The sequence below is a fragment of the Amblyomma mixtum genome, chromosome 4 (assembly GCF_055824585.1).
Source record: "Amblyomma mixtum isolate Tamu chromosome 4, ASM5582458v1, whole genome shotgun sequence".
In the NCBI taxonomy this organism is placed as follows: Eukaryota; Metazoa; Arthropoda; class Arachnida; order Ixodida; family Ixodidae; genus Amblyomma; species Amblyomma mixtum.
Window position 1 is genome coordinate 35,770,355 of NC_143015.1, and position 16,487 is coordinate 35,786,841.

Consider the following 16,487-nt stretch of genomic DNA (forward strand, 5'->3'; position numbering starts at 1 on the left):
TCGGTTCTGGCAGCCTTGACGCCATAGGAAGCATAAGAGGGTTCTCACACAGCTTCCACCCTCTCCGTTCGATGGCGTTCTACGTCACACCTGCGGTAACTCAGGACGTTCTACGTCCGCCGCTTATGAACGTGGGTGGCGCTGATGAACACTCTCAAGGTTAGGTTGCTTGTAAACATAAATACCCCCGAAAGCAGAAGGTTTGACAGCCGTCGCCGTAGCTCAGCGGTGGAGCACCGGACGCGTAATTCGGAGGTCGTGGGTTCGGATCCCACCGGCGGCATGTGGTTGTTTTTTCTTCTGCTTTTCTAATCAATTAGCTTTAAGCGGTAACATGTTCAGTAATATTCTAAATTGATCAACACCACAAAATAAATAAATAAATTAAAAATCCCCTCTGCCCCTTGGTTTCTGTGGCTGCTGGCCGTCTTATCCCCACAGGAAATGTCATCCCTCACTCTCTGATGCCCTCTGCTACACTTTGCCTTCTCGTACCTGTACTGTGCGATGTCAGTGCACGTTAGAGAACCAGAAGTTGTCTTGTCTGGGGGATTCCACTACTGCCGCTCTCTTAGCCCCATGTGTTGCTTCAGGTCATTGAACCCTGCGTAGGACTGCCAACTGCTGTGCATAGTTCTGTGATTAGTGACTGACATAAGTGCTCAGGGCTTGCAGCACAAAAAGTATTGGTGATTATGTGTGCATAATTCAGCACATACTGTGCATGTGGTTTGAGCCTGTTAGTCTTTGTTTTACTTGTGAGTGTAGTATAGGCCATGCGCTCTTTGTTATGACATTCATTTGTGCACCTTGTTCAACTTGGTAGTGTGTACAGTGTGGTGCTAACGCCATCTTATTTCTTTCATTTCCTTCCCAAACAGAGCCAGCTCCAGTGAAACCGTGGACGATGACGTAAGTTGGTGCTGTTGTTGCTGCTGTTGCTGATGTTGCATTGGGCACAATCAGTTTTTGGCAGGATTGCAAGATTGCAGTGTGTATCTGCCCGAAGGCAGACAGGACTTTTTCATTTGTGTATTTAGTGGCCAGTCAGCATAAAAAAAAAATGTTCTTTTTTCCAGTCTTGCTGGATGTGAAGAAACAAGCTCTCACCAAGATCATTTGCAGTCGAGTAGTCGGTGCAAATTTTTTTTGCCAACGGTGTGCAAAGTTATCCACATGCAGTGCCTTTGGTAGGTCAAAGCCCGTACATTCAGCAGTCCTCAGCTGGGATGATGTAACTATTTTGTTGTAATCCTATCCTGTTCAACTTTTTATCAGAGGAAGTGTTGGCATGGTCTTGTTAGCACTGAGGCAGAGCAGTCACCACCAAAGGTGCTAAGAACGAAAAGGAAGGTCTCCACAACATTTGGCAACTGGCACTTTGTCCCTTTCTTGCTACACAGTCCACGGTCTTGCCTCTTAACCCTTTCAGGTGCCATTTCTTGTTTCAAATGGAATCAATTGTTTTTCTCACGTAAGTGGTATATTCAGGCCCCAAGAAAGAGAATTTGTTAGTTTTCAAACGTGAATGACCAACAGGTAAGTTTTTTACAACGATGTGGAGAATTCCGTAAAAAGTGTCAGATTCGTTAGAAATAGTAACATCGGAGTGTTTTCATGTGTCAGGTAAGCACCCTAAGAATCATGGAATCACTCTGTGTTTTGAAGATGCAAATTATGCTTGAAATTGAGCAAAAACAATCGATGTGTTCACTCGCAGAAAAATCTGTCTGCACAAAAATGGCGGACAAAGTGCTATCCGGCTCACTGTTATGTGAAATACTACTTACGGCCTTCGCTACATGGTACAAAAAAGCAACTTATTTGCAACAAGAAGGGCGCTCAATTTGACTGAAATGATGAAATCACTGCTAAGTGCACCAGCTTCTCAGGAAAAGCTGCAAGTTTGCCTCATATGCAATTGTGTACAAAGCGCCTGAAAGGGTTAAGCGCAGAAACTGTCTTCTCTGTTCTTCTCAGAAGACTTTCGAAGAAATTAAACAGCTTCTGGAAGCTCATTTCAGCCCAGCTCATTCAATTATCGCAGAGCGTTGTAAATTTAATCGCCGAATGCAGCAAGAAAATGAAAGCGTCAAAGATTTCATCACTGAACTGAAGCATCTTGCAAGAGATTGCAATTTCGGCACGTTTTTAAATGATGCCTTAAGGGACAGGCTTGTAGCTGTTTTGCGTGACGAGGAAACGCAACGGGCTCTTTTTGCACAGCCTGACTTGACGTTCGAACATTGACCTGAACATTGAAGGGAAGACTGTTTCGATGATAATTGACACAGGTGCAGCGGTCACGATCGTACCAGAGCAGTTCTATAAGCAGTGTTTCCCGCATGTTAAATGTGTGGAATCCAATGTGTGGAATCCAATGTGTTGTTGCGCACTTACACCGGAGAAAAGCTGAAGGTAATTGGAAAAGCAAACGTCTTAGTCAAGCAGGACGCAAGTGAAATCTCTTTGCCTGTAGTGGTAGTGAAGGGAAACAGAACGCCGATGCCTGCTCTCATGGGAAGAGACTGGCTGGAAAAACTGCAGATAAACTGGAAAGCAGTATACAGCCTGTCCACGGATAAGTCAGTGGAGCAGAGGGTAGAAGACTTACGGAAAAGGTATCCCAAGTTTGTCAAGACAACCCAGGGAGTCGTCAAAAACTTCGAAGCTCGCATCTTTGTAAAGGAAGGGGCTCAACCAGTGTTCTCAAGAGCACGGCCAATACCAATTGCCATCAAAGAGGAAGTAGCAAAAGAGCTGGAAAAGCTCGAGCAAGCCGGAATACTAAAGAGGGTCACGAAAAGTGACTGGGCAACGCCTCTGGTGGTGGTCGCGAAGAAAGGCGGCGCAGGATTAAGGTTATGCGGCGACTACAAAGTCACGGTTAATCCTGTTCTAAAAACTGACCATTACCCTTTGCCATTGCCGGAAGATTTGTATTCCATGCTCGCAGGAGGTGAAATCTTTTGCGTTCTGGATCTATCACAAGCCTATCAGCAAGTGCCGCTTGCTGAGGAAAGCAAAGCGCTGTTAACCGTAAACACTCATCTCGCATTATTCCAGTTTCAGCGCCTACCATTCGGCATCTCTAGCGCACCCGCTATCTTTCAGTCGTTAATGGACGAAGTCTTAAAAAGGATTCCAAAAGTGTGGGTTGCTATATCGACGACGTCATCGTCGTAGGCGACAATATAGACGACTGTCAAGAAACTCTGGAAAAGGTACTTCAACGACTGGCAAAGCACAATATCACTGTAAAAGAACAGAAATGTGAATTTTTCAAGCAGTCCGTCGTTTATCTTGGACACAAAGTGACAGCTGATGGCATTTTTCCAACATCAAGAAAGATAAAAGCCACCACGGAAGCACCTCAGCCAAGCAACGTAACTGAATTACGAGCCTTCTTGGGTCTGCTGAATTTCTACGCCAAATTCATCAAAGATTTAGCCACAGTAGCTGCACCAATGTACGATCTGCTAAAAAAAGACACGAGTTGGGCGTGGACGGACAAATGTTCAAGATCATTCGTGGAAGCCAAGCAGCGTCTCGTAGACAGTCAAGTTCTGACTTTTTACGACGTGAAAAAGCCAATCAGTTTAAGCTGCGACGCGTCGGCCTACGGTCTTGGGGCAGTAATTTTTCACGTCATGCCTGATGGTTCGGAAAGACCCATTTCATTTGCCTCCAGAACATTGAGTGTCGCGGAGCGCAACTATGCACAAGGCGAGAAGGAAGCCCTAGCATTAATTTTTGGTCTGAGCAGGTTTCATAGATACCTGTACGGGCGCAAATTCATGCTGTATACAGACCACCAACCACTGTTGGGGATCTTGGCATCAGCTAAACCAATTCCTTCTTTGGCTGCAGCTAGGATTCAGCGTTGGGCTATCACCTTAGCAGCTTATCAGTACACACTGCGCTACAGGAACGGCAAAAACATGGAAGTTGCCGACGCTCTTTCAAGGCTTCCACTTCTGGCCAAGCATAAAGAGGACACTGAAGAATGTCTTGCAGTGTTTAGTCAACGCCTCTCACTGTGAGCCAGGTTGCTGCTGCGACTAAAAGGGATCGCCTTCTTTCCAAAGTCGTGCAGTTCACCTTATCTGGCTGGCCCGCGCACCACAATGATATTTTTCAGCCCTTTTACGTACGTCGAAACGAACTATCGTATGAGCAAGGCTGCATCACGTGGGGCCAGCGAGTGATCATTCCGGACGAACTTAGAGAAGCAGTATTAACATTGCTACATGAAGAACACCCTGGAATGCAAAGAATGAAAATGCTTGCTAGGTCGTTTGTTTGGTGGCCGTTGATTGACAAGAACATAGAAGACACTGTCCGTCAATGTACAGTGTGCCAAACGACCATGCCTGCGAAGGCACCAGGGCCATTGCATCTATGCACTTATCCAACTCGTGTTTGGCAGAGAGTCCATGTCGATTTCACCATGAAGGATGGCTCGAACTTGTTCCTTCTAGTAGACTCTTACTCAAAGTGGATAGAAGTAAAATGCCTCCGCACTACGACGACGTCGAAAACAATCGACTGTCTCATGGAGATATTTGCAGCGTATGGCTACCCGGAGGAACTGATCAGTGATAATGGACCTCAATTTACTGCGCAGGAGTTCTCCAATTTCACCTCTTCTCACGGGATTCGCCACACGCGTACGCCACCCTACCACGCTTCATAGAACGGGGCAGCAGAAAGGCTAGTTCAGACGACAAAGGCCACTCTACTCAAGCAAGTGCTTCACGATAACCTAACAGGGCAGAACAGAACTCTTCACCAACGACTTAGCGACTTCTTGCTTGCTTACAGGAGCACCCCGAACTCCGTAACAGGAAGAACGCCGGCTGAGCTGTTCCTGAAACGACAACCCCGAGTGAAGCTTTCGCTCCTGAAGCCAAGTTTTGTGCAGCCGCCAAGCCAGAGACGCCACTCATCGCAACGGGGGCCGAGGAAGGGACCCGCAGATGGAAGCCGGTGACGCAGCTCTCGTCAAGACTACGAGAGGGGAAACCCTGTCATGGGAGGAAGCGGTCGTAGTGCAACGTGTAAGCGACTCTACGTTTGTAGTCAAAGTCGGTGACCAGTTTCGTTTTGTGCATATCGAGCACTTGAGACCCAGCTGGATATCGGGTGCAAAGTCATCACTCCATCCCAACGTCGCAAAAGAAGCGCATCCTGAGTCCACTCCAAGTGCCGCTGTTCAGCGAGACTTGCCATCAGCTCCCTCGAAAAAAAGATTCCCCTGCTGGCTCCGTGATTAGTGGTCCCACTGCGGACAAGCTTGAGGATGTTCGCTTATATGACGCCACTTCAAATGAGGAACCGGCATCGCAGCCTGAGGCAAGACACATGGCAGCGCAGCCTTCAAGTTCCACCGCATCAACCATGGCTACACCCGAGGAGGCCCATTTGCAAAGAAGTAATCGCACAAGACGTCCTCCTGATCGCTATCAAGCCCCCAGTTAAGAACGCGGAAAGAAACGCGTGTAGCTTTGGTTAAGGAGGAAGGAATGTTCTGTATCAGCCAGTCGGTCTGATAACATTGCAACGGAAATGACGTGTGCCTGACCGGCATGCAGCGTTACCTATAAAAGGACGCTGCTGCCTCGAATAAAGAGCTTTTTGCGTTGCTGCCACTGAAGTGTCTGTCTGCTGCTTAGAACAGAACATTCTCCACTTTCATTTTATACACGGTGTTTCATCTACTGGGAGTCATGCTTTGGGAACGCCTTACGAGAGAAACATACTGGGTGCCTTCTCATATGCAACCATTTGTTCAGCCTTTCACCGTGTTGCTCGCCATTTCAGTTCAGAACATTTTTTTCCATTTAAATAGTTTATGCAAGACTCACAAAAGATGTAAAGTTGGGTTTGCCACAGAAAAGGCCCATGATAGTTGTTTTTAATGGGCACATGCAAAATTTCTTACAAAGTGTCACAATGGTTGAAAATCATTACTTCAGAGCAGCATGATTTTAAAGGAAGAAACAGCGCAACGAAACACGGACACACGAAGAAACGACACACACACACCAGCGCTGACTCACAACTGAAAGTTTATTCTGGTGGAAAGACTCTTAAATAGAAAACATGAGGGGATGGCTAACAGGGCTGCTCCAGCGATAACCGGCAATCAGTGTGGTCGCGTCACAAGATGACACAAAAACACAACAGGGAACAAAAGAAAGTTATAAGCGATAAAAAGACGGTGTAAACGGCCGCGTAACGGTGGTCAGGTAGGTAACATTAACAAAAACTATGAAAAAATACCCAAAATGGCGGGGAAAGGTAAAAACTATGGGACACAGATGAAAATTATACATGTGAAATATAAAAATATAAAAAATGTAAAAACGTGAAGAAGGTAAAAGTTTTAAAAACATGCCCAAAAAGGGGTGTGGAACTAAAAGCAAGATAAAAGCGGTAGCAACGAGGATTCCATGAATTAATCAGTTGTGTGGGGCGCACCAGAAATGTTGGGCGTTAGTCAACGCACCCAGAAAATCTAGCTCTTTTTTTGACAAGGAGAGGGACGGAGTACTGACGCAGTCTTGACCGGCATAATGGATTTGGAGAGCTTCAACGATTTCCCTTGTCAACCTAATCAACCACGGAATCCTCGTTGCTACCGCTTTTATCTTGCTTTTTAGTTCCACACCCCCTTTTGGACATGTTTTTAAAACTTTTACCTTCTTCACATTTTTACATTTTTTATATTTTTATGTTTCACGTGTATAATTTTCATCTGTGTCGCATAGTTTTTACCTTTCCCCGCCCTTTTGGGTACTTTTTCATAGTTTTTGTTAATGTTACCTACCTGACCACCGTTACGCGGCCCTTTACACCATCTTTTTATCGCTTATAACTTTCTTTTTTTCCCTGTTGTGTTTTTGTGTCATCTTGTGATGCGACCACACTGATTGCCGGTAATCGCTGGAGCAGCCCTGTTAGCCATCCCCTCATGTTTTCTATTTAAGGGTCTTTCTACCAGAATAAACTTTCAGTTGTGAGTCAGCGCTCATGTGTCCGTGTTTCGTCGCGCTGTTTCTTCCTTTAAATGCATTACCAACTAGCCCGGAACCTTGCTCTTCTGAACACCATGATTTGTTTAATGTGTACTGGAGGGATCATAAGATCGACATTTTTTTTTTTTTTTCATTCCGGAAATGCTGCTGACGGTAGAAATGCAGGAAGGCATAGTATGGCTGTCAAATGTCTGCATGAAATGATGCTTGAGCGCACTTGTTATGAAAAGGCTGTAGAAAAGAAACAGCCATGATGGATGTCACGCAAAACCTGCATTCACTTCCTCAGGCTCGCTCATGCTTCGCTTTGAAGTACGAGGTTTATTTCTAAAATGCACGGAACAGTATAAATACATATTCTATTACAGAAAGGGGTCCCATAGTAGGGGAGCCTCTTGTAACAAAATGTGCGAACTAATAAAAAAAATGACAGAGCAGTGATTATGAGAAGAGGGATAATGTGCTTTCACACTGAGCCCTCCCCATTTCTTTGCTCAGTTGTCTATGGAGGGGCCAGTAAGGGCACTTCAATCAGCCTTCCTTGCTGCTGTGTCATTGCATTGCTGTGTCATTGTCTCGTATCCGCCACTGCCTTGGTGGTTTTCATCATGACTAATAGAGGCTCTGTGGTCATGCACGTAATGCGAAAGCAAGATAACCGCTGGTCCTTAGGGGTAACGGAGTGGATTCCAAGAGGAGGCAAGCGTAGCAGGGGGCGGCAGAAGGTTAGGTGGGTGGATGAGGCTAAGAAGGTTGCGGATACATGGTGGCCGCTACTGGCGAAGGGCAGGATTAATTGGAGAGACATGGGCAGAGGCCTTTGACCTGCAGTGGGCACAGTCAGGCTGATGATGATGATGGTTATGCACGGACATGCCTGATCCAAAAACTCCAGATGTGTAGTCCATATGGCTGGCACTACAATAAATGCAAGCACCGTTCAATGTCTTCTGAGAGGAGAGGTGGTAAAATGTTAGAAGATATAATTAACCATGCATGTATATTTGACATCAGTGTTCTAATCCTTCTAATCTTGTAACTGTGGTGGCTCAGTGGTTATGGCGCTAGGCTGATGGCCTGAAAAACACGGTTTCGATCCCGGTCGCGGCGGTCGAATTTGGATAGAGGCGAAATGCTAGAGGTAGTGCACTGTGCGATGCCAGTGCACGTTAGAGAACCCCAGGTGGTTGAAATTCCCGGAGCCCTCCACTGCGGTGCCCCTCATAGCCTGAGTCGCTTTGGGACATTAAACCCCAATAAACCAGGCAACCTTCCAATCTTGATGTGTGAGTTGCCCCCTCTGCGTTTCATTATGCACTACTAGTTCAAAATTTCATGCAATGGGGAAGCGTGTCCAAGGCCCCCTCGACACTGTGCAGATAACATAGTTGTACACTTTTCACTATGCAGCTAAAATAATTATACGCTCTTTTGATATTTGTTAAGCGATGATGTGTAATAGTGCATTCAGTACAGGTTGTACAGTAAGTAGTTTAGAAATGTTTGTTTGTTCTTTATTAGGGGTTGCTTTGGTTTGGTTTATGGGGTTTAACATCCCAAAGCGACTCAGGCTATGAGGGACGTCGTAGTGGAGGGCTCCGGAAATTTCAACCACCTGGGGTTCTTTAACATGCACTGACACCGCACAGTACACGGGCCTCTAGCATTTCGCCTCCATCGAAATTCGACCGCCGCGGCCGGGATCGAACCCGCGTCTTTCGGGTCAGCAGCCGAACGCCGTAACCACTGAGCCACCATGGTGGGGCAGTTTAAAAATGAATCTTCTTTTTTTCTTGCTACGCTTGCCATAACCTGGAGGATGCTTAGTGGTATAGATTGCTGAAACTTGCTGACAGGAAGAGCACTTCCACTCGCTAGACGTTATGAATTGCCATTTCTGCCCATTCCTTTTGGACAGACGAGCTCGTCGGGTGGTTCCTGCCCCGACCGCACTCCGCTGGTGCCCGCGGTCGCCAACGGCATCGACAACCCGCACTACGGTGTCATCAACCGGCTTCTCTATGAGGCTCACCTGCAGAGGCAGCAGCGGATGCTCAGCGCCTCTCGGCACCTGCCAGAGCACTGTCCGGGACCAAGTCAGCTGTGATGGTGACCGCACCTTCCAGGACATTTTTCAAATGCTCGACGTTGACGTGTTTCTCCGCGGCTGAAATGGCAGCCTTTTTTTTCTGTGGCTACTTTGTCACGAACTGTGCTCTACTGAAAGACACTAGCAGAAATGACCATGGTGCGGGATCTGGACGAGGCCTGCTTGCACGTGCAAGTCGCTTGTTTGTCTCTGGAACATCTCTACATTGTTCTTGTCGCGGTGAAAGCAAAAGTCGAAAGACGTTTATCATAGCTGCGACAACAATGACAAAGACAGTTCTAGAACAAGCAGTCGCCTTGCATGTGTGCTAGACACAGCAGTGTCTGGTTGGTGCAGTGCTTGCCTCGTTTCAAAGGCAGGTCACCGGTTGGTTCTGCTCCAGCCGTCATATACCTGCAACTCTCTCAGGTGTTTTCTTCCCGTGGCCATTGAAGCAGTTGTACTTTGCAACAACTCGTGATATTCCTTGAGGAGGGAAAACAGTTCTGCTGTGGTTGTAATGCTCGTCGGGGGTTGCTTTACACTGCAGTGACAATGAGTCCTCACGTTTCTGCTAGGACTCTGGCCACATTCTATAGGCTGTTTGTGTGAGCGAGCTGGCACTGAGGTGCAGCGCTGAATCTTCTGTGCTAGGGCCAAGTTTGGACGTATCGACCTTGTATTAGTGCGGTGACGTCGTACGGGACTTTGTGATTTCAGCTAGCGATTTACAAGTGGCGTGCAGTGTGCCGTGGCTTGCTTAGCCAGGTCTTCTCCGCCAGATGATGTGTGGTTATTGTTAGAAGCGAGTGTGATCGCCAGTGGAGAAATGCTGCCGTGTCTTCTGACATTCGTCGTCGTGTGTGTGGGTTTCTCCATGTGTGCTCCATGACTGGTGGAATTTGCAGAGTGGACATCGTGCGAAAAAAATGCAACTAAGATGTGTATCTATGCGCCACATGACACTGTGTAATGTTGAAGCACTCTAGAATCTGTATGAGAACTTCAACAGTTATTGTCATCCATGTATGGCTGATGTGGGTTTTGGATGTTGCCAGTTCGTGCTGGCACACAGAAATAGTCGATGAATAATGTTTACAGTCCGTCAGTAATGGCTCATGGCTGTGATGAAAGATGTTGCGACAGAGTTGCATTGCATATTGTAACGCATTACAACGCTGAGTGCTGCTATCGATTCTCTGAATTCGAGATATGCAAGCCTTTAGTTTGATGGCAATACGGTTTGTCAGTACATGGGTAAACAGAAATTTAAGGCAATTCACTGCAGCTTTGTAACAAAACTGACAGTCAAATGAAGATGCTTATCTAAATTTTAATGGGAAAAACCGTGTCTTGCATAAGTGCAGTGTACTGTGAACTTTTTCAATGGACGGTACAGCTTCTGCAAGGACTGGTTGTCCGTCAGCATTACTCTATCACTTTTCAGCGTACTATAAGTATTTATTCAACTATATAGGCTTGAACATGTTCCACAAATAAATGTATCAAGAAATTACATAAAGCTACTACTTCATTATCAGAGTCGTTACTAAAACCATGAATCCTGAGAAGCGTGGCTCGTAGGACATGCTTGGTGTTTTTGCCAACACCTGCATACATTTGACCGCATTGGGTGTGCTTTTTAGTGTCATTATAACACTGTTCAAGCACCACTTCCTGAGCTTGTTGCAAACCATTCATGTGGTGCACTTTTTGAGGGTCTAAGCTAAATAATTTGTTTCAGAAGGAAAAGCAGATGTTTGCTAAAGTCTGCACATGCATGTATGGAACTTTGAGCAGGTAATGCTGTTGTGTATGATATGCTTTAGTGTTAAGACACTGCTTTGGATGAAAGCTTAACTAGGACATTTTCAATTGCCCCCACATATTGTGCGAGGTCACTTTTGTGACAGTGCAACTTTTTCAAGCTGTGACAAGACTTTAGGTAACATATGGGTCACCTAATACGTGGGCTCCCAGCTGACTCCTGGAATTTGGAAGCAGTAGTTAGCTGCGGCACCTCCTGAGAGTTGTGTGTGTCCATTTGGTACTAACAATCTGAAGCCCAAATCTTCACAACCAGGCCAGGTGTGTTGAGTGGGCCTGCGGAGAGTCTTGTCACAACTATGACTGCTGAAGTGTGATTGCACAAGCTCTGCTTTTCAGAGTGCGCATACAGTTGTACATATACAGCTTTAGACTAGTAGCAAGCTTCCCTTGTGTCTTGACATCTTGTAGAATATCTTACCAGCTGCAGCGAATGTTTTCAAGGTGTAGCTTTGAGTGCATGGGATGACGCCGGTGTGTACGAGTTTGAGGCCTTGTATAATAATTTTCACTCATTTGGCTGACCTTTCCGGCCAGCAAACTCCTTCACGAAGCATGTTGTCATGAGCTGTCAAGCATGACCATTTTTGTTCACAGTAAAAACTATCACCTCTGTTGACTTGCTTTTTGTGTCTCGTTGCACTATCTTGAGTAAAAGCTCGTTAATTCGACCCCCGTTAGTTCGGAAAACCGGATAATTCGAACTGCTGGCTCGGTTTCAGCCAACGCCTATGCAAGTCTATGGTGTCGGACGCTCGCTAATTTGGGCGCTGTACGGCTCTTACATCGGTTAATTCGCACAGGCTCCCAAGAGCGAGGGGAACCGCATCCAGGCATGGCCAGCACGGCAAGAGATCGTCGTAATAGCCCTACTCAGAACCTGAATTTCATGCTGCGTAGTCACTTGCGCATTTCTTTCTTCCCATTTTTTGTTTGTGCTCAACGTCTAGGAAGTTCCTTTACCATTTGTTTTAAACATTTCGGGAACGTTAGAAAATTAAAGGATATTGAACAAATGGTTTATCTAAACAGGGCTGAATGTAATGTTTCGGGGCTGCTATGGAAGCTAATGGATTCAGCAACTGCTGGGGATGTGCTATTAATCAGTACTGGTGGGAGCATCAGATTCTAAGCAAGAAATTTTTATCTGGGCCACACTCGCGACAGCAGGCATGATGACGAACGGGTGGCCCCGTATCCGAGAGTACTTAGACTACTTAGTCTGGGTTTCGCCTTTTTTTCCACTCCAGCCCACAGCAACGATGACCTTGACCATCCAGCATCAGCCAACTAACCTAACCGAGCTGGGCACCATTTCAAACGGCTGATAGGCACCCCCCCAACTTTCCTTTTTTTGTTATTGTTTTTTTCTTCATTTGCGTCCACGTGGTTTTGTTCTTGTAGTACGCCGAAACCAAGTGCTCGTTACGTGCCATTTGTGCGGTGAAGCCACCTCACAGAGCAGTGGAGCTCTACCTCATCATGCTGTGACAGGTGCAGGAGGCTGTTACGATTTTGCAGCAGTTCTGCGTTGATGAACCCGAGAGTATGCGCACAATAAAGCACTGATGAAAACATGAAAATAGTCAATGCCGTGCTATTCTCATCTTAAAATCTGGGAACCATTTTAAAAGCTGGGAACCATTGCCCAGTCTTTCAGTGAATAAATTACCGTGCTGCCAGCAACACTTGAGTTTTTTCGGGGTCATTCAATAATTTGAACATTTTCACTGGTCCTTAGAAGTTCAGATTAACGAGCTTTTACTGTATTACGCTCATCATAGTGGTTTTATACTGCCTTGTGCATTCGTTCTATTTGTTTGACTGCTCCCGTCAACCGGTCTGGCAGCTTGGTGCACAGCTTTTTGAAGTGATCGAAGCTTGTTCCGTTCATGACCATGCTTCTTGAAGAGCCATGCTTCAGTGCCATTGTAGTGCTTCTGTTGCAACAGGAGCATTGTTTTATTTTTTGTTTGTCATGTTCACTTCACTGCACTGTGGAGACTCGCAAGAGATACTATCCTCTGGCGGCACTTGTCACAAGTTCCACGCGAGTTAGGTAGGAACGGTGTGTTACACTGCAACTTTGCAAAGACAAGCACATTGTAGGTCAGCAGTCGCAACCAGTATTGGAAAGTGTCACCTAATGATCAGTACATCGTCATAAAATGCGCACTGCTTAATTGTACCATCAGCATCAAATGAAGCACGAACAAAATTGAGACATGAGTGCAAACAATAAAAATATTAGCAGCTGCACAGGAAATAGAGATGTGGCAGTCTGTACTCCTTCGATGCAAAAAATCAACCGCTCTAGTATTCTTCCTTCCTAGTGTAATATCTTCCATTTTTGAAGTTCTCTCGTTTGCGTTTCACTTGACGCCGATAGTACCACTAGCATGAAATTAATTTCGAGCAGTGCGGCTCAAATAGGATAGTAAAAACAATTAGCCACTGCTTACAAAATGCATGTGGTCTTCATTAACGCTTCCAAAGGATAGTCATCTTGCCTCTTGAATGAACATCAACTGCATTTCATTTTTTTTTATGTGCTTCATTTGACAGTGACAGTACCTCCTAACAATGGCAGTGAGTACAGCCATACCATAATATGGATACCACCGTATAGATGGGAGTTGCCTTAGTTTCACTGTATTTCATGCACATTTCTTACAGCAGGTCTGCAAGCTGCACATTTGCGCACATTTCTGTCTGAACTAATTTGTTTATGCACACACTTGCACTTTTATAAATAGGCCTGGTCCTTTGCAGACAATTTTCGGGGACGGTCTCTGCATGCACCGTCACCAGAAAATAGTCCCGGGAAAGGAGAGGAACGCAGGTGTAGCTAGTTTTTCACCTTTAACAAGACAACCTTTTGCCTGAAGGGATGCTTGCTGCTCCATCCTGTTAATACGCGTGTCCACGTCTTGTTCTGTATGCGGCCTTTCTTGGCTGCATTTGAAGTGTATTGTAATATACCACCCCTGTGGGCATATTGTTTTCGCACTAGGAACTGTACATAACTAAGAATTAACGCCTTGGCCAGCCTTCGATGAGGCCTTTGTAAAAAGTCTTCATATAGCTATAGTTTCTCCTTGGAACACTTTTATATTTATTGTGTTGCATAGTATTCAACTTGGATCAGAGTGTCCCATGAAACATGAACCAAGGGTTTAAAAAAGCTGGTACACATTTTGGAGCAAGGTTAAGTATCTTTAATTCATGCCATTGAATAAGGATTGAAACCTCTGTGGCCATACAAGTTTTCTTTATAGAAATTCATGTTCCATGAAAACTAAGTGGCACCATTGTTTTGGTGCTATCTGAGCAGTGCAACTTCTTTTCACCGTTCTAATGAAGACTCGTAAATCTGGAATTGGATTGCAAAACATTTATTTCGTCAGAAAAGGCAAAATGCAGATAATCCATGCTGGGTGGCTATCAGTCCACAGCTGACAGTGACCTGAGTAGCCCATTCAATGGCCCGAGTTTGAATGTCGAGGTCTGAGCTGACCAACAAGCCCTCCCATTTTTCTCGAGAGTAGGACCATGCATTAGAGATTCCGGTCGCGGCTCCTTTTTACAGTTCCACAATATGTGATCGTAAGTGGCTATTTCGCCGCATAGTGTACATTCCAGGTCGTAATTACCGGGACATAATTTTGATAGTGAGTAGTCACGAAGGATCACGTCTGGAGTCACCTCCAGGTTTGGTTTGGTTAACGGTTTGGTTTGGTTTATAGGGGTTTAACGTCCCAAAGCAACTCAGGCTATGAGAGATGCCATAGTGAAGGGCTCCGGAATTTTCGACGACGTGGGGTTCTTTAACGTGCACTGACATCGGTTTGGTTTATGGCGGTTTAACGTCCCATAGCGACTGAGGCTACGAGGGACGCCGTAGTGAAGGGCTCCGGAAATTTCGACCGCTTGGGGTTCTTTAACGTGCACTGACATCGCACAGTACACGGGCCTCTGGAATTTCGCCTCCATCGAAATTCGACCGCCGCGGCCGAGATCGAACCGGCGTCTTTCGGGTAAGCGCCGAGTGCCATAACCACTGAGCCACCGCGGCGGCCTGGTGTCGCCTTTAGGTGGTCGCCTGTTCCTTATCTGAGGTCTCGTCTGAAGGGGGGAAGTTCCTCCTGTCTAGTTTAAAATGATTAGTAATGTGGAATATTCCGAATAGATGCGCGCTTTAAATATCCCGCGCCTGCGAACGTTCCGCGCGGTTCTTGCAAGGCTTAGAAATAGCCGAAACTCGGATTCAGTGAAGTAAATTTTATAGAAATTGCGTTATTTATGCCTTTTATTGGCGCTTTGCGTATCATCTGGACATACGCTACTAGTTCGCACTGCTGCATCGGGTGGCGCTGAGCACTCAAAATCGCCGCGGGAATTTCGAAAAATCAGTACATCCCATTGATTTTGTGTGGCCGTTGGAGATAACTCGTGCGAGCGCCGGAAACATTTTATAGGTCTCTGATTTTGCATTTACGTTCGCGCAGGATCTCGGGACATTTTTTTTTTTTCCTAAATTGCAAGTTAAAAACATCGCCAGGGTGTTGCGCAGCGTTGCCTATTGGCGGCAGACAGATAACTCTAGTTGCTGATGTCCAGGAAAGCCACAGGCATGTAGCAGTAATAGTAATTCGTCTCATTAGTCTGAAGTAGACCAGCAAGAACCTGGATCATCCAGCTAGTCCGCAAGTCAGCTGCTACCTGGACTAGTGGCCCTGACCACCCGGCTCCTGCAAATTAATCTCTGCTAATTAAAAGTTTTCTCTCCCTCTCTCTTTCGGAAGTGAGAAGTTTTCCTTTTGCTGTTGGAGACTGAAGGCCGTTATTGAGTTTGGTTTTCTCAGCGCGTGCCAGTTTTTTTAAAACGCATGGCTCACGCTACATGGGACGTTCTGTAGAGACTACTTGTACAAACGCGACTTTTCTGTAGTTGTAAAATAAAGAAAATGTGTATGTCCAACCGAGTTTTCTGCGCTGTTTGGCTTTTTCCCAAGTGCATACGTCTCTTAAAGGGTCCCTGAAAAGGGTGCTTGAGGTCGGCCATAAAATGCTTGTATGATGTAGAGTACAGGCCATCGAGCGTTCATGCCGCGTAAAAGACCGCAAAAAGCGAGCCGATAATTTACAATACAATTTTAAGAACTTCCGCGCATCGGGGCGACCAGCGGTGCAGAGCTTTCGGCCGAATCAGCGCACATTGCGTCATATAGTGCTCGTTACGTCAGCAGCGGACTGCTGTCATTGGTTCGCCGTGCCAGCTCCGTCAACGCCAAACCAGTTTAGGAGGTGTTGGCTCCGCCCCCTGGGGAATTCCCGCACGTGTCGGCGGAGGGTCCGAGTGCGTGGAGCCGGCGGACCGACATTTCAGCGCGCAAAAAGTGTCGAGAGGGAAAGGTGCAGAAATTCAAATTTTGACTACAAATAACTAAGCTTCCACAAAACGCATAAAAAAATTACGCAGTGGCTTAGTTCTGGTTAAGCCTGGATATACAAGCAAAAAGCTGCAGTTA

At 46.0% G+C, this 16,487-nt stretch overlaps 1 protein-coding gene across 1 annotated transcript in view; it reads left to right on the top strand.

The window, feature by feature from the left end:
• Nucleotides 1-15,941, top strand: part of LOC149346125 (uncharacterized) — a 30,034-nt gene extending 14,093 nt beyond the window's left edge. The window contains exons 3-4 of the mRNA XM_089586354.1: nucleotides 882-912; nucleotides 8,959-15,941. Of these exons, the coding sequence (XP_089442480.1) occupies nucleotides 882-912; nucleotides 8,959-9,147 (220 nt within the window). The 3' untranslated portion in view covers nucleotides 9,148-15,941. The remainder of the gene's footprint in view (nucleotides 1-881; nucleotides 913-8,958) is intronic.
• Nucleotides 15,942-16,487: the final 546 nt, after the last annotated feature.